The sequence below is a fragment of the Mytilus edulis genome, chromosome 7 (genome assembly GCF_963676685.1).
Source record: "Mytilus edulis chromosome 7, xbMytEdul2.2, whole genome shotgun sequence".
NCBI lineage: Eukaryota > Metazoa > Mollusca > Bivalvia > Mytilida > Mytilidae > Mytilus > Mytilus edulis.
In genome coordinates, this window is record NC_092350.1 from 21,884,068 (window position 1) to 21,907,441 (window position 23,374).

General features: G+C 32.6%; 1 protein-coding gene across 1 annotated transcript in view; it reads right to left on the reverse strand.

Moving 5' to 3' along the window:
• Positions 1 to 23,374, reverse strand: part of LOC139483017 (uncharacterized) — a 54,948-nt gene that overhangs the window by 25,906 nt on the left and 5,668 nt on the right. Inside the window, exons 3-11 of the mRNA XM_071267047.1 lie at positions 21,079 to 21,276; positions 20,324 to 20,369; positions 19,707 to 19,807; positions 18,473 to 18,574; positions 17,895 to 17,975; positions 17,095 to 17,653; positions 15,516 to 15,674; positions 14,252 to 14,421; positions 13,321 to 13,426 (exon numbers count right to left, since the gene is read on the reverse strand). Of these exons, the coding sequence (XP_071123148.1) occupies positions 13,321 to 13,426; positions 14,252 to 14,421; positions 15,516 to 15,674; positions 17,095 to 17,653; positions 17,895 to 17,975; positions 18,473 to 18,574; positions 19,707 to 19,807; positions 20,324 to 20,369; positions 21,079 to 21,276 (1,522 nt within the window). The remainder of the gene's footprint in view (positions 1 to 13,320; positions 13,427 to 14,251; positions 14,422 to 15,515; positions 15,675 to 17,094; positions 17,654 to 17,894; positions 17,976 to 18,472; positions 18,575 to 19,706; positions 19,808 to 20,323; positions 20,370 to 21,078; positions 21,277 to 23,374) is intronic.

Below are 23,374 nucleotides of genomic sequence, written 5' to 3' on the forward strand. Positions count from 1 at the left end.
TTCATATGTGAGCGACATTAACATTATCATAAGAGAGATTTTTTTGTAAGGAATTTTTTATGCATTAACAAATGTGATGATTTTAATAACTGTTCTAGTATATAAAATATGTAAAGGCTCTGCTGTTCGTAATTTGTATTTTCATAACATTAATTCATCTGTTCGTATTTGCATCAAAAACTCAGACTAAATATATGACTTCTGCCAATAATTATTTTTTTCACCCCTTATGATATGTCCGCTATACAGCAGACATCGGTACAGAAATAGTTCTTCATCAACATGAAACTGTCAAACATTAGTCATGACCCCTCTATTATTGTATTACAGTGGACCTCAATATAGTTCAAAACTGAGACATTTATGTCGTAAACACCGGACTCAATATTGTAACATCGTTTATATTCTTGTTGGATCGGTTATTAAATTGTTAAACTTTATACCGACTTGAATCTTCATTTTAATACCCAACAAATAGTCTGGCTATACAATTAACCTTTCGGAATAAAATCCAAAGTGTCGCTTAGGTATGGGTTTTTATCAGAGTTTAAAATATTATTATTTGTCTCGTTGCAATCATACCACATCACTTTATTTTATACCATTTTCACGGCCCATTTGCCAAAAGACTTTATGATAATTATTTTACATTTTTGTACATCTGGACAAGCTATAAAATATTTTATCCATTGTATAACAACTGATGGTTTCAAAACCATATCAACAAACAAACCATCATTCTGTTGTGTTCCTCTTGTAGTTGATGTTTTTCCAGTCTCGGTTTTGGTATGTGACCCGGAATTGTTTCAGTTAGATCGATTTATGACTATTGACCAGAGTTTGTAAAGGCAACAGTAGTATACCGGTGTTCGAAAGTCATCAATCTACTGAGAGAAAAGAAACAACGCCAATGTGTAATGTCATGTAAATTAAACTATCCTTCACTCACTGGTGGTAAGCGGATGGTCGTAACTAAAAGTTACGACCATCCGGAGATGGGAGACAACTCTAGGGATAAGTTTTTCTTTTCCGATTTTCGTGCAGTAAAAGGTTCATTTGAGCCATACCGCTTGTCTCACATACACTTATCGTGAGTGCGTTGATATTGAAACCAAATTTAATAAACAAAATCATTCCAATTTTCGTAAAATAGTCATTCAAAAGTTCGAGCATGATGGTCGTAACTTTAAATGTGTGATGGTCGTAAATCCAACTATAATATTGTTGATGATGGTCGTAACTTTGAAAGATGACCGTAACTCGAGTATTTAGACAATTTTTATTAATGTATTTTAAAAGTAAATATATGTCATATATGATTTGTTACAAACAATAGTATTTGTTACTATGATAATGGTATGCAAAAATTTGAGTTAGAAAATTATTAAACACACACAGTTCTGATGTATTCCAAACGCTCATCATTTAGGAGTAACAGTGAAAACTTATTAACTTGCATTAAGCCTAAAAGTATGTTAGGGTTGAGTATTAATATTTTTTTTACTGTACGTTAAGGCATAAAATTATTAAATGCACGTGTATTCCCTCATATTTTTTTTTTATTTTCGACTTTTTTTTTATCTGCAATCATGTCGGCAGGTGAAATTATTAAACGTACAATTCTGAACAATCATTTTTAACTTTTAATCAGCTATTGCAGTTCTTATATATAAACTATAGGCCTTCAAATATTCGGCTTTTGGTGGTTCATGCGGAAATTAAATCCACAAATACACTTCGGAGTCCTGGGTTGAGATCAATATCGTAGCTGCTACGTAGATTTTGACTATTGAACGTGTAGCTATAGACTAGTTGCTACAAAGATATTGATAGCAGCTACGTAGCCGCTACGATATTGAACTCAACTCAGGATTTTTTTAACGTGCTGTCTTTATTCTTTATCGATTACATTACAATTATATATTGCGGTATGTCATTGATATTAGTTCTAAGTATTGGTACGGAATGAAAACTGAATCCATACTGTCGCAATGAAAATTGTATTAACCTCGAAAGTAGGAATATTGTTGATATATATTTTACACTGCTACACGCGCTGAGTTTAAGAGTAAAATAAAATACTAGTTTGTAGCCAGACTTAAGCTTGTAACCAGGATAATATGTCAGAGACTTAGGTAGAATTAAAGGTACTGCGGCAACTATCACATACTAACCCCACGGTATGCAGGTTGAACATTATGTGTATGTTATATGTTTATATTGTATGAATGGCTACACGCTACTCATGGACTTCGTAATGAACATAACTTTCCACCTTATTATCAGGTTGATTTCACCCAATAACAATATGACTTCTAAAAATCCAGGCTAAAAATATGTTCTTTAACTCAGATACGGACCTGCGAATTTGCGGGAATAGTCTAGTCTAGATAACGACCTTCATAACCTAATAATTACATTAGATGTATGTTTCATTATAATATTTTATTCTGATTGGCTAACTGCACATCACGTGTTATTCCGTAAGCAGTTGCATTGCTCAATACAACTTTTCATTCATTATAACACGTGCTCCAACAATAAAGTCCACAGGTGAATTAAATAATAAAATATATAAAATTTGTGTTTTCATGATCATAGCTAAAAAAATGTAATTATAAGTATTGAATGCTTCTTTTTGTAACTTTACATGGTTGTAAAAGCGTTGACCGCGCGTACATTTTTAGAATGAAGCGCTTCCGCGCTTCATACAAAATGTACTTCGGTCAACGCTTTTACACCCCAATAAATTTACAAAAAGAAGCATTCAATTCTTAATCAATATTAACTTTTAGATTATTTTGATTCCTTACTAATGCTCTTTCGACTTGATGTATCAATCTTAAATTGTAGATTTCAAAAAATCAGCTAGTAGGTACATCCTCAAAAAGTATTTACAATGTTTATCTTTTCAAAAGATGCAAAATCTAAAGAAGAAAAAAAACATGTATTTCATGTGATGTCCAATTTATTAAAAATGCCTTTCCTTAAAATCATTTATTTTGTGATTAAAAATGATTTGATACATTTCGTGCTTTTTATTTTCAACTAAGAATTATCATAACCAAGGCTGTGTTTCTTGTTTTAAAATGAATTCTCCACTTTTGAGAAATTTACATTGTTAATGAATTTAATCGCTTACATTAATTCAACTATTTGCCTCTGGTTAGTTTTATACATTATATTTTCTGTATATATGACTGTCATTTCATTTTGTATTGTTTTGTTCGATTCGTTCCAATTTTCTTCCGTTTCGCACTTTACAGGTACCCCTCTCTTCACCCCTTTTAGTTTTTATCATTGGTGAAAACAACGTACTTCACAATTATATAATATAATATATTCATATAATAAAAGACACGTTTAAAACTCTTGACTTGCCTTGTTCGGTCCAAAACATTTTACCAATTTGAAACTTTAATCAAAATTCTACGGAAGCCGATAAGGGCCATTCAAAAAAAAAAATTTATGTCGTAATTACGACATAGCATGTCGTAATTTCGACATAACATGTCGTTATTACGACATCGCTATGTCGTAATTTCGACATAACATGTCGTTATAACGACATCGCTATGTCGTAATTTCGACATATCATGTCGTAATAACGACATCACTATGTCGTTAAAACGACATAGCTATGTCGTAATAACGACATCGCTATATATAAAAGAATATGTATTATGATTGCCAAGAGACTAAATGACACAGAAATTAACAACTATAGGTCATCATAATGCCCCCAATAATTAGAAAAGCCCCACATGGTCAGCTATAAAAGAGGGAGAAAAGATACCAGAGGGAGAGCCCCCGAAATGCTGTGTGGCAGACAGTGTTATTAATTAATTATTAGCTCCCTTGGTAAAACTCCAAATTTCATATTTAATGTATTTCATTGTTAAATAATTTACATGAAGCTTAATAAGTACATATTTGTTAATTGCATGGACTTTGCTATTTGAATTCATTGGTTAAAGATATTTATTTATATTGTAAAGTTAAATATTTGCATCGTCGCAAAATCTTTGGTTACCTTCTTTGAATAGATTAAGTGAGAAACTTATATATTTTATAGATCCCATGTAATTATACCGACTGTGTATGTTAGCTTACTAGGGCAAGTCAAGCTATCCATCTCCCTACAAATATGTGCAAACTTCAAGGCTTTTTGTAATAAGGTTGAATTGACGTTTTGATTGCTCAATACAGGATATATCGACCATGAGAAGTATATCGACCTCGGACTTCGTCCTCAGTCAATATACTTCTTTCAGGTCAATATATCCTTGTATCGACCTCATGCAAAGGCTATATTTGTATAATATCTAGTTTATTTGAGGATTAAAATAAGAAAGCTATGTGAAAAAAAAACGGATGTCCAAAGTTACATTTATGAAAAACTGTTTTAACTCTTATGTATAGTGATCCTATTTCTTATTCTCTGATCTTCTTGATTCTTGGCAAGAACAACGACATGTGTTGGTTCTCTGTGCCGTTAAAGCCGTTTTTTTGACAAATTTCATTTGACTCGGTGGCTGCATATTAAGCTGGAATAAGAAAAATGTCCAACGACGTTTTTCATTAACTCAACGACTGAAAGTGAATTTTATAAGTAGATATAGCAGAAAATGAATGAAAAGAGTAAGACAATAATAATATCTAACAAAAGTACAAATATTTGCCTCATGTGAGTTCAAATATTGCTGATTCAATAAAATCTTCTCTACACAGTCGTTTTTCAAAAGGTAGCCATTTTGTCCAAGTTGATATTTCATTTTTCAAAGCAGTTAACGCGTATTTTTTATAATTGATAAAAACAAAAGTTAGATACACGAAGAGGAAAAAATGCCAAGATTCTTTTCTTATTACATACATATTTAGGTCTTAAAGGAATAAAATGCTTCCACACATTACAAAACAGTAGCCAATTTGTCCAAACGTCTGAAAACGTCTAAAATCCTAAAGACGCTAATTTCCGACGTTACATGTGCTAAAGTTTCAATTAAATGTTCATGATAATTAAAACAAATCGTGTTATGACATTTGGAAAAAGAGGTTGATGATTGCTGCCGAAAAAAAAGAATAGTGCATGTTGCTATAGACTCCGCCCGGGGACATAGGTTCGACACAGGTTAAATTTTGCAATTTTTATTAATCGTTTATAGCTTTTAACGATTTATTTAAAAGAATTGGGAAATGGGGAAAACATCCCATTACATGAACTTCGTCCAACTTTTGCAAAGACAAATTGGAGACACCAAGACAGTCCTCTAAATGTAAAATGCGAATTGAAATTTATGTTGCGGAAGACTTAGTACTCCGAAATAGATCATTTAAAGTCGTCACTTCAGTAAGGTGCAATCACCAATATTAAAAGACTTAATACCAGTTCACGGAATGTTTTACTTCGCGATTCGTCCTGCTATTCATGTTATAACGGTCGTGATGAAAATAGTTCCTGTACTAGCGAAGCCGAAACTTTTCGTCAATATAAACTTGTGCATGAAATGGAGGTAATTGAAAGACGAATCCTAAACAGCAACGAAAACCGTTTCATCGAATTAATAAAAACCCGGGATTATATTTGCCGTTTTCGCGGACGATCCAGGGGTAGATTACTATATTTTACAATGTATATCAGAAGTTAAACGCTATAGATGACTTGGGAAATAATTCTCAAGCCAAGGTTCAAGTAATTGAAGGGGTGTATTTCGACAACTTATGTGCCAGGGAAAATACAATTCTATTCAAATTTAACCAAGGGTAAAAATGTTCGATTTACTTGCAGAGTGTCAGATATATTTGTATTGGTTGAATTAAGATATAGAAATTTTAAAATGACAGATGATATGCACCTTGAAAGTTAAACATCCTATAATAAAACAAAAATATGGAAAACCGTATACATGCACTTCCGTCCCATCTTTCCTTCCTACATTACTTGCGACAGTACTGCATTTTTAGTTGAAATAACTTAAAGGGTAAACATTATAAAATCGATTTCCACAACTCGAGGTAATTTTTGATAAAATTACATCACAAAACGAACAGAACCAGAATCAACCAACAATATAAAAAACCGAATAAAACTTGCAAAAATTAAACGAAGTCAAAAACCCTCTTCGACGCCGCATGTTAAAGTGTAACGTCGTGCCCAACGTTTGAAAGTAGAAATAGAGCTTCACCCTTATTACAAAAAACCCTGTAGTTTGCGCTTATAGATAGGGAGATGGAATGTTTGGCTTGCAATGTCAGTCCTCATATATTTCCACGTCTTATTTGTTTATTTCAAACTTGTCTGGCTATACAGCCCTTCCACGGCAGGTATCTTATAAAACTTAGATAGTATTTTAAAAATATATAAGTTTCTCACTGAAGGTATCCAAAGAAGGTAACCAAAGATTTTGCGACGATGCAAATATTAAACTTTACAATATAAATAAAAAATCTTTAACCAATGAATTCAAATAGCAAAAGCTATGCAATTAACAAATATGTACTTATTAAGCTTCATGCAAATTATTTAACAATGAAATACATTAAATATGAAATTTGGAGTTTAACCAAGGGAGCTAATAATTAATTAATAACACTGTCTGCCACACAGCATTTCGGGGGCTCTCCCTCTGGTATCTTTCCTCCCTCTTTTATAGCTGACTATGTGGGGCTTTTCTAATTATTGGGGGCATTATGATGACCTATAGTTGTTAATTTCTGTGTCATTTAGTCTCTTGGCAATCATAATACATATTCTTTTATATTTAGCGATGTAGTTATTACGACATAGCTATGTCGTTTTAACGACATAGTGATGTCGTTATTACGACATGATATGTCGAAATTACGACATAGCGATGTCGTTATAACGACATGTTATGTCGAAATTACGACATAGCGATGTCGTAATAACGACATGTTATGTCGTAATTACAACATAAATTTTTTTTTTTGAATGGCCCTTATCGGCTTCCGTAAAATTCCCCAAAACTAATATCTGAAAACTTTTTTAAAATTTTGAATTGATAAGTGTTACACGGATTGAAATTGCTTTATTTTACGTTGTATGTAAAAAAAAAAATTCTTCAGAAATACCTCATATAATATATGCATACAATAAAAGACACATTTAAAACTCTTGACTTGCCTTATTCGGTCTTATTTAAAACAGAGTTACGACCATCACAAATTTTAGTTACGACCATCCTCAACATTTTTGTTTTTTTAGTTACGACCCTCATGCTCGAATTTTTGAATGACTATTTTACGAAAATTGGGATGTTTTTATGCATCAAATTTGGTTTCAATATCGTCGAACCACCGAATAGTACGTATGAGACAAGCGGTTTGACTCAAATGAACATTGTACTGCACGAAAATCGGAAAAGAAAAGTGTATCCCTAGAGTTGTCTCCCATCTCCGGACTTTTAGCTACGACCATCCACTTACCACCAGTGTTCACTGTATTGATTCTCCAGTGCTGCCCACAAATAGCTGAGCCATAATCTCCGACTCAAAAGCCATAATCTCTGACTCCATACTATATTTTGTATCTTATCAAACAACTATGTTAGATATTGAGTTGAAAACCACCATGACCTTTAAATTCGCAGCAATATTCTAAACGCATAACATCATAAGCATGATAAGACAGCAATGAATGGAAAATAGAGAAAAAGAATAAGTATTAACAAGAATGGGTGTCCATAAGATACCATGCCCCGATCGAGCTATCATATTTTCATGTTCAGTGAATCACGAAATTTGAGTCGTCAAAAATCTGATTTGGCATGTATCATATAAAATTAATATCATTGCCTAGTTGCTTCTTAATAAGCAACTTTAGACCTACTTAAGATTTCGTTATATTTCCTAGACGTATATATATACATCTCTCGATAATCAGCCATGAAATTTCAAATGCGGGTCCAAGTGTTTGAAAATAGGGGAACTTATTTTTCATATTAGTAAAAGAAAAAAATCTTTTGAGTTATAAATTATGAAGTGAATGTGCATTAACTGTACGTACTTTTATAAAAAAAAATCCAATATGTGGTATACAAAATGTAAGAAAAGCCGCATTTGCTTGGTAAATAAGAAGGCGGATTTTAATTTGTATGAAAGACGCATGTTTTAAGACCACAAAAAAAAATGGGTTGATCGTATTTAATTTTCAATAACTAAAGTACTTTTATAGCCTAATTTTAAATGATTTGACTTGTAAATAAGAATAACGTAATAGAAAAGTTAATGCACAGTACATGTTGATTTAAGAACCTTTGTACGACACAAAATGAACATTGCGCTTTTTAAGAGGAAATTGTTTAAGTGTGTGTGTGTGTGTGTGTGTGTGTGTGTGTGTGTGTGTGTGTGTGTGTGTGTGTGTGTGTGTGTGTGTGTGTGTGTGTGTGTGTGTGTGTGTGTGTGTGTGTGTGTATGTTGGTATATATATTACAACAGTTATGTATTGATCTGTAGTCAATTTGCAGTGCACAGTGGAGTTTTAAACATACCAAATTAAGAAGTTCTCATTTCTTCGATGGAACTTCTCCCTAATTATTAACGAATCATTCAAGAATCTGAAGTTTCTTTGTACAAACATTATTTTTGATCATGCGCAAACTCGACGAATTATTCAGAGGCAGCAAAATTCAAAATTGATTATTGTTTGTATAATCCTCATTGGCATATTTTGATATTCAGGATGAGTACTTATAAAACTATAGATCAATAACGCAGGTTTGTAAAAGTTTTCGAGGACAAATAAAAACTTACTTCTTTGTTTAGTGCTTATTTTTTCATTAAAATACTGCATATCTCTTTGACATCCTCAAACTACAAAGTTTACAAACATCAACCAAGTTTCTGAACCCGTTAAGTGAACCCCCTGAAGATTAAAATGTCAACATCTTTTTTTAAATTATAAAATAAAATCCTTTAGTTATTTATTCGGTATCAGAAGGAAACAACACAATTTGAGCAGCTAATATGCAATATCATCTTCTTTTATCTAAATTTCAACCCTAGAACGCCTTCTCTATCAGTTAAGAAATAAAAAGTAATTATTTTTGCAAATAACCTGTAGTCGACAATTATACAGGTGCAATGCAATTTTTAATTGGATAAAACCACCATTGATGAAGTTGAGAAAAAAAGTACGGTTTCAGTCTGATGTCAAGATTCTATATTTTAATGCACCGTCTTCAAGTGGTGTTTTTTTAAGATTTATTATAGATATTATCACTTACAAAACCAAAGCCTTATTGAAAAGCACTACTGTAAATAACACTTTAAATAAGTATCCTTGAGATAGGTGTGGTGGTTGCTTCTTTTTATGGTCGGGGTTTTCAGTATCGCTGAAAATGTACAAAGATCAATCTTAAAATTCATACAAACTGACTTTTAGCGCATATTTCAAGATAACGACGATGATAATAAGGACTAAATTAATTGGTTGATTGATTGGTGTTAAACGCCACTTTCTACCCTATTGTGTTATTTCGCAGCTGTCATCTTTATTGGCGGAGGAAACCTGAGTGCACGGAGAGAACAACCTACCTTCGTTTGGAAAACTGACAATCATAGTCAATAAAGATTGGAGTCGAGTACACTTGCTCCGTGTGGGATTCGAACCAACAACCTCAGTAATGACAGGCTAGTGATACAGTATCTCCACTACTTAGACCACTCAGCCATCGAGGCCTTGATTTCTGTTAAAAGTCCAGCTTAAAAAAAAAGCACATCCTAGACGATTCATATGCTAATGCTATACGAATGACTAGACAGACGCCCTACGCCGGATTTTTTATGTGCTAGTGTCACATCTCGTAGGCTCCTCCATTATTTAAAACTGACTGGCACGATATAGTCAGGAGTGTTGCAAGTGGCGTTAAATGGCAACAATTAATTAACCAATCTAGTGTATGCATGCATGCAAGAGCAAAAGTGAACGTGTGTCTTTGAAGTCAAAAATCAAAAACTGTCATTATAATTAATCTTATTAAATAATCTGTATCCTGATTCGAAACTCATGAGAATATATTTTTTTACGTCGCAATCATTTTCAATACTCCTTTATTGGCAGGTTTAATATAGACAGGTTTAAAAATATACAGATTTAATATAAATTTTAAAATAGACAGGTTTAAAATAAACTTTAACATAGAAAGGTTTAATATAAACCAGTTATATATAGACAGGTTTAAGATAAAACCAGTTATATATAATATAACAAGACATATATCCATATTGACATTTGATTATTACATAAAAAAGTACCAGTTTTTGCCATTTTTGTCAATTTCCCAGCAAGGTCAGATGTCAAATTATATTACTGTATAATACCATGGCAACAAAATATATTTTGTTCAAATTTTATCTAATTTTATTGTTTTTAGGTTATGCAAATATAGCATAACTATGAGAGTATGAGTGGCCATCAATATTCCATATCTTTTGATGCTTACGGAGAATGACTCTTTATATAGACAGGTTTAATATAAACCAGTTATATATAACGTAGTAAGACATATATCATATCCATATTTGTAGTCTGTTGAGTTCCTCGTTCTTTCTATCCATTTCGATTGAATCTACTGTATCTATATGTATTATCCCTCCATGCTAATAGTTCTCTCTCGCCAAGTTGTGGAAGATAATTGCATCTTTGACGATATGTGCTAAAATAACCAAATAAAAGAGTATGTGCTAAAAGAGAGACGAATAATACCAACAGGTTATTCAAAGTCAGATGTCCGAAATAAATTGATAATGCCATGACAAAAAAGAGACAAACAAATATATCCAAAACAAACCTTAAGATTTGTATACCCATTAAAATGAGCACATATGCAATTAGTCCAAATAAGTGTGACGTTGACTTATACTATAGGCAATGTAATTCTATTAAAAGTATTATTAGTAATGAACCTTTGAAACCAAAGACTAAAAATAACTTTATTGTAGAATGTATAAGAACATAATCCATCTTTTGTATGACAAATATCATGTTCCAATGTCTTTATTTTACCATATTTTTTTCTTTCTCTTTACCATTACTGGCTTATGATCTTTTGCATTTATAATATTAATAATTAATTAGTTCCTTGTGAAGGTAAATCCAGAAAGAACTCCGGATGCACCAAAGCTATAAAGTGATATTTTATTTTTAAAATCTTTTTAACTTGAATATGAACATCTACTGCTGTCAAATTGATACCTTCTATATTATCAGTATCAAAGTCTAGATTCCTATTACATGTAAGTAGTTCATTTAATAAAAACACTACCTTAGAAGTACACGGTTTGTCGTTCAAATTTATTGCGGATACAGGAATATGAATACGTAGACATGTTCTCTTTTTTGCGGTTTTCTTTCTTTCTTTTCCTCCCCCTATTTACACAAAATTGATGAAATTAAATGTAACTTCCAATCAAATGCACTACACCAACAACTTGTTTGATTGTCTTGTTAAATTTCTTCAAATAGCTAAACCGTATGGTCCGAGACCACAATTATTTTGTAGTGCATTTCTTTTGGAACATAAATGAAAATTTAAAAAATCCCACCTGTGCTTTCTCTAAGAAAATTTTACAGTGTGTTGTACTACTTCTGGAACAAATTATATCAAAATTATAGAAAACTTCATCGGCTCTAACTCAAAATATGGACAATTTTATGTTTAGGGCGTCTTGAAATCTTTTGACAGCTTCCGAAGTGCTAATTTTCAATCTTTTTCACCTGGACCAAATCACTACTTTCCTTTAAAATTCTGGACCCAAATTTTTTTACAGTGTAATTTTACCCCCTACTTGCAATTTGAGGCATTAAACATGGAGAAATAAATTTGGAAAGGGTATAAAAAATAATGGCAAGTAACCCACTGTCAACACTAGGGACTATATTCGTGAACAACGAAAATCAAGGGACGACAATTGTGGTCTCGGACCTAGTATGACCAAGATGAAAAGAGACATACATTTAGTCTTAGATGCATGATTTATCTTCAATTTATTAGCTGTAATTTTTGGCTTTGAACTAGCTGTCAGTAGCTGCAAGTACTTTCAAATCTGTACGTAGTGTCTTTTTGTTGTTGGGATGTATATAAGTTTAAACAGACTTAAAGTTATGAATAATAGCATATATTGTATGTTCCTGACCTATGGAAATATTAATTTGAACTCGTGTTTTCTTGCTCTTCGTTCGTTGTAATGTGTACTAAAATACTTACTATTGTTTACAGCTGAAATTAAGAATACTATAATTAATAACATTCATACTCTTAATCATCTCTGTAATGAAAGGTTCATATATTTAAAGTAATTTTCTTTCGTTTTTTTCTTTCTTTTGAAGTTGAAATTTGCAAAAGAATCCGGCATGCAGTGGTGAAAGCTAAGTTCAAAAATGAATAGCATTGGCGGATGCAGGAATTTTCGAAAGGGGGGGTGCTAGCCCAGGGCAAAAGGGGGGGTGCAGGGTGGTGCAAAACATATGTCCCGATTCAAATGCATTGATCGGCCAAAATAAAGGGGGGGTGCGGACCCCCGGAACCCCCCCCCCCCCCTCTGGATCCGCCACTGAATATAATGATGCAGAGAATATGAATTTCGTTTTCTTTCCTTATTCTGTTATTTCAAGATATAATTTGGTTGAAATGTACTATAAACTGGAATGCGCTTGTATTTGTCAGCCCACCAGCTTCAATGCACTATAAATTAACAATCAAGGGGGACTAACCGCATTATTTTCTACTATTCTAACCAGAAGTTAATTTCACCAGTACGCAACCTTCTCTGTTTACATAATTGTGTTTTTTATATTGAGTCTATAAAACTACATATAGTAGTCAGCACTTGTGTTGACATGAATTTTCAATGGCATGGTAAAAAATTAACTGTTTAAAAAAGTAAGGATTTTTACCCCAGGACAAGTTTACTTTGGCTGTATTTGGCAAAATCTTTCGGAATTTTGTGTCCTATGCTCTTCAATCCGTATCACAGTTGTCCTTTTTTATAACCTGTATTTAATTCAAGTGTCACTGATAAGTTTTTTGTTGACGAAACGCGGGATTTTATTCTATGATAAGAATAAGTATGCTAGTACCCAATATATAAGCGTTAATTGATTCGTGTATAGAGTTCATGGTATGTGCTGTTGTAAAAGAGGGACGAAAGATACCAGAGGGACGAAAGATACCAGAGGCACAGTCAAACTCATAAATGGAAAATAAACTGACAACGCCATGGCTAAAAATTAAAAAGGACAAACAGACAAACAATAGTACACATGACACAACATAGAAAACTAAAGAATAAGTAACTTACGTAGAAGATTTAGAAGACACAAAGGCATCTGCTTGAATTTGGGCAAAGTTAAAATTGCGGCAGTACAATGATGACATAGTCTGCTTCTTGATGACACCTAGTTGTGCTGAAATAACAAATAACACTGAACAATTTCCACCTCCTTTTTCATTTAGCATGGCCATATATGCTTCGAAACATAATTCTGTTAAAAACTCAGAAGATTCGAAAATTATTTTCTATAATTCATTTGAATTACTTATAGTTATTGCATTTTCTTAGGTCACAACAGAGGTATTTGTCTCTGAAAAACATATTGTTCGGGAAAATGTAGAAACAATGGCCTGTGGATCGCGCCTTTGTTTAAACACCTAATTCATAAATATATAGCTAACTATTGTTTATAGTTGAAGGCCGCACGGTTACTTTTGAGTGCTCACACCTTTGTCATTTGAACTCAAGTGTATAGTTGTCTTGTTGGCAATTATACCACATATCCTTGTTATCATATTCTAACATTCATACATATACATGTATCTATGACCTTGATTTAAGCAATTACATAAATACAACGTAGTATTCTACGCTCTACGAAACCATAACTGGTTTAATAAAACATGTGCGGTTTAACCATACTTTGTAATTATAGTATTTTTTTGGCTCCTTATTACTCATAATCAGTTCCGTAGGCTTAAATATTATCGGTTACACGGGGGAAACCCTTCAAAATATCAAAAAAAAATATTTTAAGATGAAACGGTACTATATCAACTAAACCAACAAATGTTGAACAGGTCGGAATAATCTTTTCTTATGTTTAGGTCGACAGACGACGAAAAGAAGTGAGTTGAGTATCACAATCTGGTACATGAGACCAATAGCCAATGAAACAAATGAGCTTTCAAAATGGCCATAATAGGAGAACTGAAAGGTCAGGAGTTTAATGTCTTACCACTAGTAAATCCCGTATTCGAAAATGCATTTTCATAGAAAAATCTGTCCCCGTTTCTGTAATACTTAAACTGCAAGGCAATGAGACATCCAAAAGTAGGTCCTACAAGTCCGCCTTGGACAGGAGTTTCTGATAATCCTCCAGTGAATAAATCGATGTCGTCTGGATGCCTGTTAGAAAGATGATATTTAGATTTGAATGCATTTTCAGGGGGACGTAATTAACCATTCCTTATTTTCTCACAGCCATCTTCCTTCCCACTGCATCTATTTTTATGTAATGTTATGTTATAAGATGAGGGCAAAACTGGTAAAATTAAAATTGTATCGTGTCTTTTTTTTAAACTTCTGTACACAGCAATTTCCAAATAACATTTTAAAGTACAATGAATTTCTATATTTTATTTTTGAAGTTATGTTTTAAAGACAGTTTTGACAGTTTTCTCTTCAAAAATGTGGATCTCAATGACTACTCTTCAAAAAAAGGAAACACATATATGCAGCTTCAGCTGTCTTAATGTTAATAGTCGTAAAGATAAAATTATTATCATAGAATTTGATAGATTTCTTTTTTACCTCTTCATTTTGCAATTTACTAATTCTTGTTCGTCAACGTACCCTTTTTCTTCCCAAATCTTTTGCTTAAATAGCACAAATATTTATGACTATGACAAATTTGTGTACTGCTTAGTGTATACTGAAGGCACTCTTTAAAATACTAGCACACGTTCAACAAGTACAAATGTAAAACATTTACATTGGAATTATTCTTATGATATCCCGCTTAGATTAAAGATGGAAAAATATGGAAAACAATCAGGAACGCTCAAAGCCAAACATGAAATCCGAAGATGGATAAGTACCGAAAATCGTTGAAGAGGTATATGTCAAAAATACCTAAAATAAATAGCCAAATTCATCTAAAGCCAACTTTGCCTGAGGGAGTTGAAACCTAAGTTTTATAATAATTTCAAAATTTATAAACGGACAATTTAGTTAAATTTGTTAAATCATGTCAGTACATGAAGATAATTCATTCAAAGGTATACTAAAAACGTACAATATGTGCAATTATTTATATATATGCCAATATGATCAAACTATTTTCGCAAAATTTAAAAATGCGGAATTTGCACACTTTTATTTTGATTGTACTGTCACAAATATGCGCTTGTCTGGCCCTGTTGTTCGCTATCAAAAAAACATAATTCATCGCATGGCTTTTGTTCAAATCTTTTTAATGATTCAAATACAATATTCAATACCTATACATTCTTTGCAGAGCACCGGCTGATGCATAGCTCATGTCTCGCAGTCCAAGCGTACTATATCCAAATGTAAGTGCGGGTCGAAGTCCACAAAACTTTCGAAATTTGTTGTAGGAAGGTAAGCCATGGTCTCGACCTCTCTGTATATTTAGTGCGCTAAAATCATAAGCATGCAAGTATAAACCGTCAACCGCACCGAATTTTGTTTAACAATTTTAAAAGTAATTCAGTGCATTCCTTTAACATTTTGATCAGACGGAAAATTAAAATCTTTGACAAAAGAAAACAAGCACATTAGACGTTACGCGCGATGTTCGCATCTCATTGGAAAATCGGTGTAGTTGGCAAGATGCAAGTCCAAAATATATAGTTTCGTGATATCATATTCATTGCTATTGTACGTATGTTAAAAAAATAATGTTTTTTTTTTAAATAAAAACGAATAAAATAATTGTTGAAACTACGTTTTATGCTGCATGCGACAAGCTTCATTAAAAAAAAACGGCTATTTTTAGGCTGTCCCGCGTAACATATTTCATTTATTGTAACCACTAAACTATGATTTTCGTCTAAACTATTTAATATTTTTATTTAACATAAAGGTTCCTCCAGTCTTTTATGCATTTTTTATGACGTTATAATGACGCCATAGAAGAAAAAAAGCGATCCATACTACAAGGGCAAAACTGTCCCACGGGGAACAAAATTTGGATTCCAGATTTGAGAATCAAAAAACATTTATCTAAAATGGAAAAAGGTTAGTGTTTGTATTTACTACATCAATGTTAATTTGCTTAATTTTATGAATTTAAAGACAAATATCCTGAAAAATGATATATATGGTAATTTATGAGCGATTTTTCAAAGGCTTACAAGGTTGTCGCACTGCCATTTTTTGACGTAAAAACGAACTCACCTCAAATTTACGTCAATTGTTTGCTTATCAGTGCTCTTATAATGGTAGAATTTTATGATTTTTGAAAATGTTGTTTTTCATAATTTTTCAAAAATCTAAAATACATCAATTTTCAATAAGTAGTTAAAAAGCACCGTCGATTTTGCGGAGTCTTACAAGAATGTCGCACTTGCTTAAAAACAACGTTTCAGTCGAAGTTTTGGTTTGAACGTTACGAAATATTCGCGACGTTGTGTTACGCTTACATGAACGAACATCGCGCGTAACGTCATACATACAGTTGGATACCATCTCAATAATAGAACTATTTCGTACAAATAAGTTTTTAGCATTCATTTGTTGACAGTTGTATTTATGAGTTTGACTGTCCCTCTGGAATCTTTCGTCCCTCTTTTGTACCCTTATTTTTGACATTTTGACCTATTATGTCTGTTTGTCTTGTTCAATCATCGTTGTCAATATGAAGGAACATTATACGACTGTCATACATTGTACAAGTGAGAGGTCCAGCTATCTATAAACCAGGTCTAATCCACCATTTTCTACATATGAAAATGTCTGTACCAAGTCAGGAATGTGACAGTTGTTATTCATTCGTATGATATATACAATTTGGTAATTTCGTCTATCAAAAAAGAAAATGAATAAATAAGCTATTACCTTAAATCGAATCCATTGCCAGGTTTTGTCTCGAAAAGATGGTTTCTTACAGCTGACGATACAAAACGATCGGATTGGCCGGAAAATTTTTCTACCATCCAGTTTGAAATTTTATCCACACTAAATGTTTGTGTAGAACGTATTGTCCTTGGGTTGAAAAACTCGCCTTGTAAAGGTACTTGTTCGTTAATGTTATAGTAAGCATCAAGAGTTCCCACAAATTTTCCAACAAATGTGTGTCCTATTCGAAAGGCGGCACCTGCAAATCCATTACGCGTTCCTCCGTTTGTATTTTGGTTGTAATGTGTCTTATGTCCGTACGTTGTTGGGAGAAGTCCATGATAACGTGCTAATGTCGTTCCTAATAGTTTGGGTATAAATTCCTTGTATACGATATGTTGGTATACTCCAATTAGTATTTTTCTTGCTTCGTTGTATAATCTTGGTCCGTCGTGGTGTGGATTTATCTTTTTGAGTATACCCACAATTCTATTGTGTTCACGCATGAACATAGTATGAATGGCATTTAACATTGGTACTTCGGTATGCCTGATATCTCCTGAGAAAATGAACATTATAGTATAGGGTTTTTTACTCAGCGAGGGTATTTTTTGTCTACGAGAACTTTTGAATTATTGAAAATATTGGTAATGATCATTTAAAGAGCGTTTTAATTTTGAAATGGATTCTTTAACGTCTTTTTTTCTATTTCTTTTTTAATGTATAAAAGATAGCGATTTCATTTTTAACATTTGAATTTAATATTTTTATTATTTATTTTTTTTTTTTTTTTAAATTACCTGATTTGAAGCATTGTGCTCCTTTTATACATTCCCCTTCACCATCGGGTAACAGACCACCAGTACCCTCGAACAATTTTCCTGTATAATATTGAATTGCGTAGAATTTAACTGTGGTCAATAATCTACATCATATTTATCTCTTTTTCTCCAAATGTTTCCTGTTAGTGATTTTTAATACCTCCACACACGGTTGATTTGTTATAATCATATTGAGTTGTCACAACGTATAACGTGTCATTTGTTTAGTATCGAGCGCTTCCGCTTATCATACAAACTGTGCTTCGGTCAACGGTTTAATTTTACACCCCCCCCCCCCTAAATAAAGCAACCAAAATGAAGCATTAAATATTAAATCAATACATATCAACAAAAGAAAGTCATGACTGAATATAAATAAAGCGCAAACATATCCAACAAAGTAAGAACCTGGAATCACCCACAATTCAACCGTATTATCTAGTAGTAAGCATCAAATCTATGAACATGACATTTCTCGAGTAATGCCAGATTGACGAAGTACATTCTGTTGGTTGGTATGACAAAATCTGCATGGAATAATTTCTTTGTAAGATTACCTGTTGTCCAGTCCACGAGCTCATCTGCCATTTTCTTGGAACTGCCGTACGTGCTTGAAAGATCAAGATAAGACGTTACTTGGTTCATTTGGTCACTGTAACCTACAAAATATTGTCTGTATTATAACAGAATGTCTCTTTAAACCTGCTCGTTTGAATATCCGAAAACTATTGGATACAATCACAGATCGCGTTATTTATTAAACTAAATTGTTGACAGAGAGCCTGTTTATGGCAAGCCGTTCTCGTCAAAACTATGTTTAAACCCTTTTTTCGAAAAAAAATTACACACTGAGGTTTAAAAACCTAAAATAACACACTGAGATATCAAAAAATAAAAAACACACACTGAGAATTCAAAATTACACACTGAGATTTTAAAAAGACACACTGAGATGAAATAAATTGAAAAACACACACTTAGAATTGTTAATTACACACTGAGATTAATATGCAAATTACAAATGAATATTCATGAGTTGAATTATTTAACAGATTAATATCTTGATCTCAAGAACTCTTGTCATTATTATAATGAAATGCGATTCCTTCAACCAACATTCGTAATAAATTATTTCAAGACTTAACATCGCTCATATTCATAAGTTTGTTGCCTATAATTCAGATCATTACTACCAGTGTATCGGGATTTTTTTTACTTAAAACCGTTTAAGCATGGGTCCCTTTTCAAAAGTCTTCCAACTGTTACCCTGATTTCGCAAGGCAATCTTTTATATTTTTGTTACGTTTATATGCTATAATAGACACTTGAGTAAAAATTTCACTGCATTCTTTGTTTTTTTTTTTTTTGCAACGTTGTTGATAGAAAAATATTCAAAATCAATGTACTATGAATGAAGGTACAGGTCAAATAAATTAATGTGGAAATATGAGATTCAAAAATCACAAACTTAAACAAACATTCAAACTCCAATGAGACAACTCTCTACCCGAGACAAATGAGACAGAAATTAACAACTATATGTCACCGTACGGCCTTGTTCTGTTTTGTAATCTGTTGTTTGTTTTTTTGTTGTTATTTTTTTTGGTGATGGGTTGTTGTCAGTTTGGTTATCTCCCTTTGGTATCTTCTGCCTCACTTTCACATTAGTAAAAAGCATTAGCAATTACAGTTTGGATAATTTACTCATTACGTATAAACGGTAATTGAATGCTATCATATGAATTATTTCAAAATTATATATAAGTATCAGTTTAATAATAGTTCTCATACCTGGAGAGCAGTCAGATCGAGGCGCTGTTTCTGATCTTACAAAATGCATACACGTGGTCTTAAATTCACCTACAGGAGTACTAAACGATAGACATTCAGGTCTGAAAGCGAAAGAAAATACAACCATACGACATGAATAACAACATGTCATTTATAGATTACAATGCAGTTTTCAACCATCGTTGGTATCTATACAATATGTCTCAGTTTTGGTTTGTAACCCGGATTTGATTTTTCTCAATCGATTTGTGACTTTTTAATACCGATATACTACTGTTGTCCTTATTCAAGCTCTAATTCACCATTTGGTTGACATACGCTACGGATTGTAGTAAATTAGATAAATACTCTATAACTCTGTCAAATTCGTCAAATGCGCCCTTTATACCATCAATGTTTTGTGAACATATCGAACATTCATGATAATTAATAATTATAACTTTTATAAATCTTCATAGTAAATTGTCTATAGGTGCAAGTTACCATCGTTCTGTTAAAGAAAACTTTATGTAGAAGTTACTAGTACATAAGAGTTGCAGTCTGCCAAATGTAAAGCTTAGATTTTTGTTTCTGTTTAATGTTTGAACAAATACTGTAACATATAGAACTTTCTCTACCTGTTAACAGGAGTATTTCCATCGCAACATTGCAATTTTGCTTCTCCTGAAAAAAGATATAATTTTAAAAGATTTTTCCATTATGTTAAACAGTAAGAATGGCTAATCATTAGTTGTTTACGATTGGTCTTTCCTCTATCTGTCATAATTTCCAAGATATAAGCTATAAAGCAATATTTAACCTCTATGTTCTGTTTAAGTCATAATAGCCATTTTTTCTTGACTACAACGCAACACTTACTATACACAATGCGAATGACTTAAGTTAAGTTTGGTACAGACTGGCAACAATGTTTGTCCAGATTAGCAAGGTGATTTCAGAAGAGAAAAGATTTAAAAACAAAAAGTTTACCATGACAAACAACGACGACGGACTGGCCATTATTATCTGTAAGAGTGATATCTGAACATTCGGTGATAGGAATACCAAAAACCATTTATTTTGTGTTTTCGTAGTTGAATTCAGAAAATATTTGATGAAAAGGTAAATGTAATTTTAGTTTGTTAATTGTTGTACTCATTTATACAATACATGTAGGTTTAAATGTTTGCCCTGGGCAAAAGTTTTATTACGTTTAATTGCTATTTCTCACAAATCCATTGCATAGAGCCATTTAATCCAGATCAAATATATTTGGGATCTAATTGAATTCCGTGCAAGTGAATAGGAGTCAATAAAAGTCCTCACTCAGCTCTAATGTCTAGCATTGATACGGTTACTCCATTTGATTACTAGTATTCTAAATATATCTAACCTTTTTTTGATTTTTTTGTTGGTGTAGAAACCACATCATGATCTATAAATTGTCCAAAGTGAGTAAAAGCAACATTGGACAAACAGCTTCTTGCAAAAGTTGTACCATCCTTGTGTACAGTATTACTTATATCTCGTGGATTTGGTAAACTACCATAGCGAACACTGTTCTTTCTTGGCTCACTACCACTATTGTATCCTACAAAATGTAATCTTATTAGTCTCAAGAAAACTCAAGTTACTTTAAGCAATTCCTTTGATATGAATCCTTTTATCCATGCTAAAATGACGTAGAAAAAGTTTGGAATTCCAAATGGGAGAATTAATAAAAGGAGGATTTTATCATGCAAATGCCAGTCGTGCATAAAGTTAATGTTTGTAATTGTTAATGTTTTAAAATGTCTATCTTCTTCGATACAACGATGTAGTAGGATCGACATTATATTAGGCCGTTAGTTTTCTCGTTTGAATTGTTTTACATGATGATGGAAGTTTTTAACGACCTTGACTGGCTTTACAGCCCTCGTACGGTCGGCTTGTTTTACATTTGTCATGTCGGGGCCTTTTATAGCTGACAATGCGGTATTAGCTTCGATATTTGTTCAAGGCCGTACGGTGACCTATATAGTTCTTAATTTCTGTGGCATTTTGGTCTCTTGTGAAGATTTGTGTCATCGGCAATCATGCCACATTTTCTTTTTTTTACATCGGATGACCGTGAGGGAATTCCGGTGTATTATTGCCACAGACGTTTCTACCCACGTTACTTTCGTTTTTAACTGATTAACAAAAGCAAAATAACATTCCTTATCGCTTGTTATATATCAATTTCATCAATAAATATTCATGAAAATAATTTTCAAGAACATAGATAAATGAAAATGTTTTGTCGTGAGAAATATATATATCAATTAAACACTAATTGTTCAGAGAACAATTGAAAGCTTTCCACCCATTAAGATCTATTTTGATATGAAAATATTAAAATTCGGTTTAAAATGTCATTTCAAGCATCAAATGATAGCTTATTGTACGCTGATTCCCCAAATATATGGTTTCTATACAATTTTTTTAATAAGGGAGATAATTTGTTACTTCCGGGTTGAAAAATGTCATTTCCGGTATTATTTGATAGTTTTATTGACACTGATTTCAAAAATATATGGTTCTGTATACTTTTACATCTAATAAGTAAAAAAAAATAGCTACTTCCGGTTTACACAAGGTCACTTCCTGTTGGCTCTTCCAAGGTCAAATGGCGTGCAACCTAATTCAAAAAGTCCCATGGCTTTATCATGTATACCTATGAAGTAAAGGCAAAGGACAAAATTTAGAACATCAAATTTACCATATGACCTTGAGCTCAATTTCAAGGTCATAAACCAAAGACCTAAAATCAAAAGACCCTAGGTCTTTATTTTATATGGTTAATGAGCTATATCACCATACGCGTAATTTTAAATATAAAAGGGGAGGAAAGTCCAATTTAATGTTAGTGTACCATTTGGACCAAAATGTATGTGTTACGACATGTCGCAACTAAATATCTAGTAAAATATGTTGTCGATATCTTATATGGTTTTTGAAAAGAAGTGAAAATAAGCCAAAATTAAAATTTAGAATAAGGACCTCAAATCAAAAGACCCTAGGTCTCTATCACTTATGGTTTACCAGTTACAATTACATTTTTCTTATTTAAAATACAAAAGGGGAAATAAAGTCTCCGGACCGCTTCGGTCAAAATTATTCTTTATACCGGCGTCATATATCAGCGTATAGCACCGACGTACGCCGGGCGTGGTCAAAAACCATGTACGCTGCCAATACTGTAGTAATTTTGGACGCATTCAACTTGTCAATCATATCTGTATCGTGTTCACAACGAGCTTTAAGCGTGTTTAGGACGTACGAGAAGCGTAAATACGCGTTTATCGGGCGTTCAAGTAACGTATGTTGGCGTATGTCTGGCGTTTGTGTAGCGTATATGAAATGCACGCTACGAAGGAAAAACATCCCTTGACAAAAACTTTATTGCTGGAATACAGGGTTGAGTAAGGATCCGATTAATTACAAATGTAACAATAATATTTGTGTCTACGGTTACATTGCATTATTGTTACATTAATGTACTTTAATGTTTGCTAGATTTATTGAACTTAAACCTTCTATAGTTTTGTTGAATAATTTTATTCGCCAATAAGAACGAAAGTTACGATCACAAAATATCTGGACTCTGAAAATGAAAACACTGATTTCACCAGTTTCAACATTTTGGCAAATGTTAACATTAATTGCCT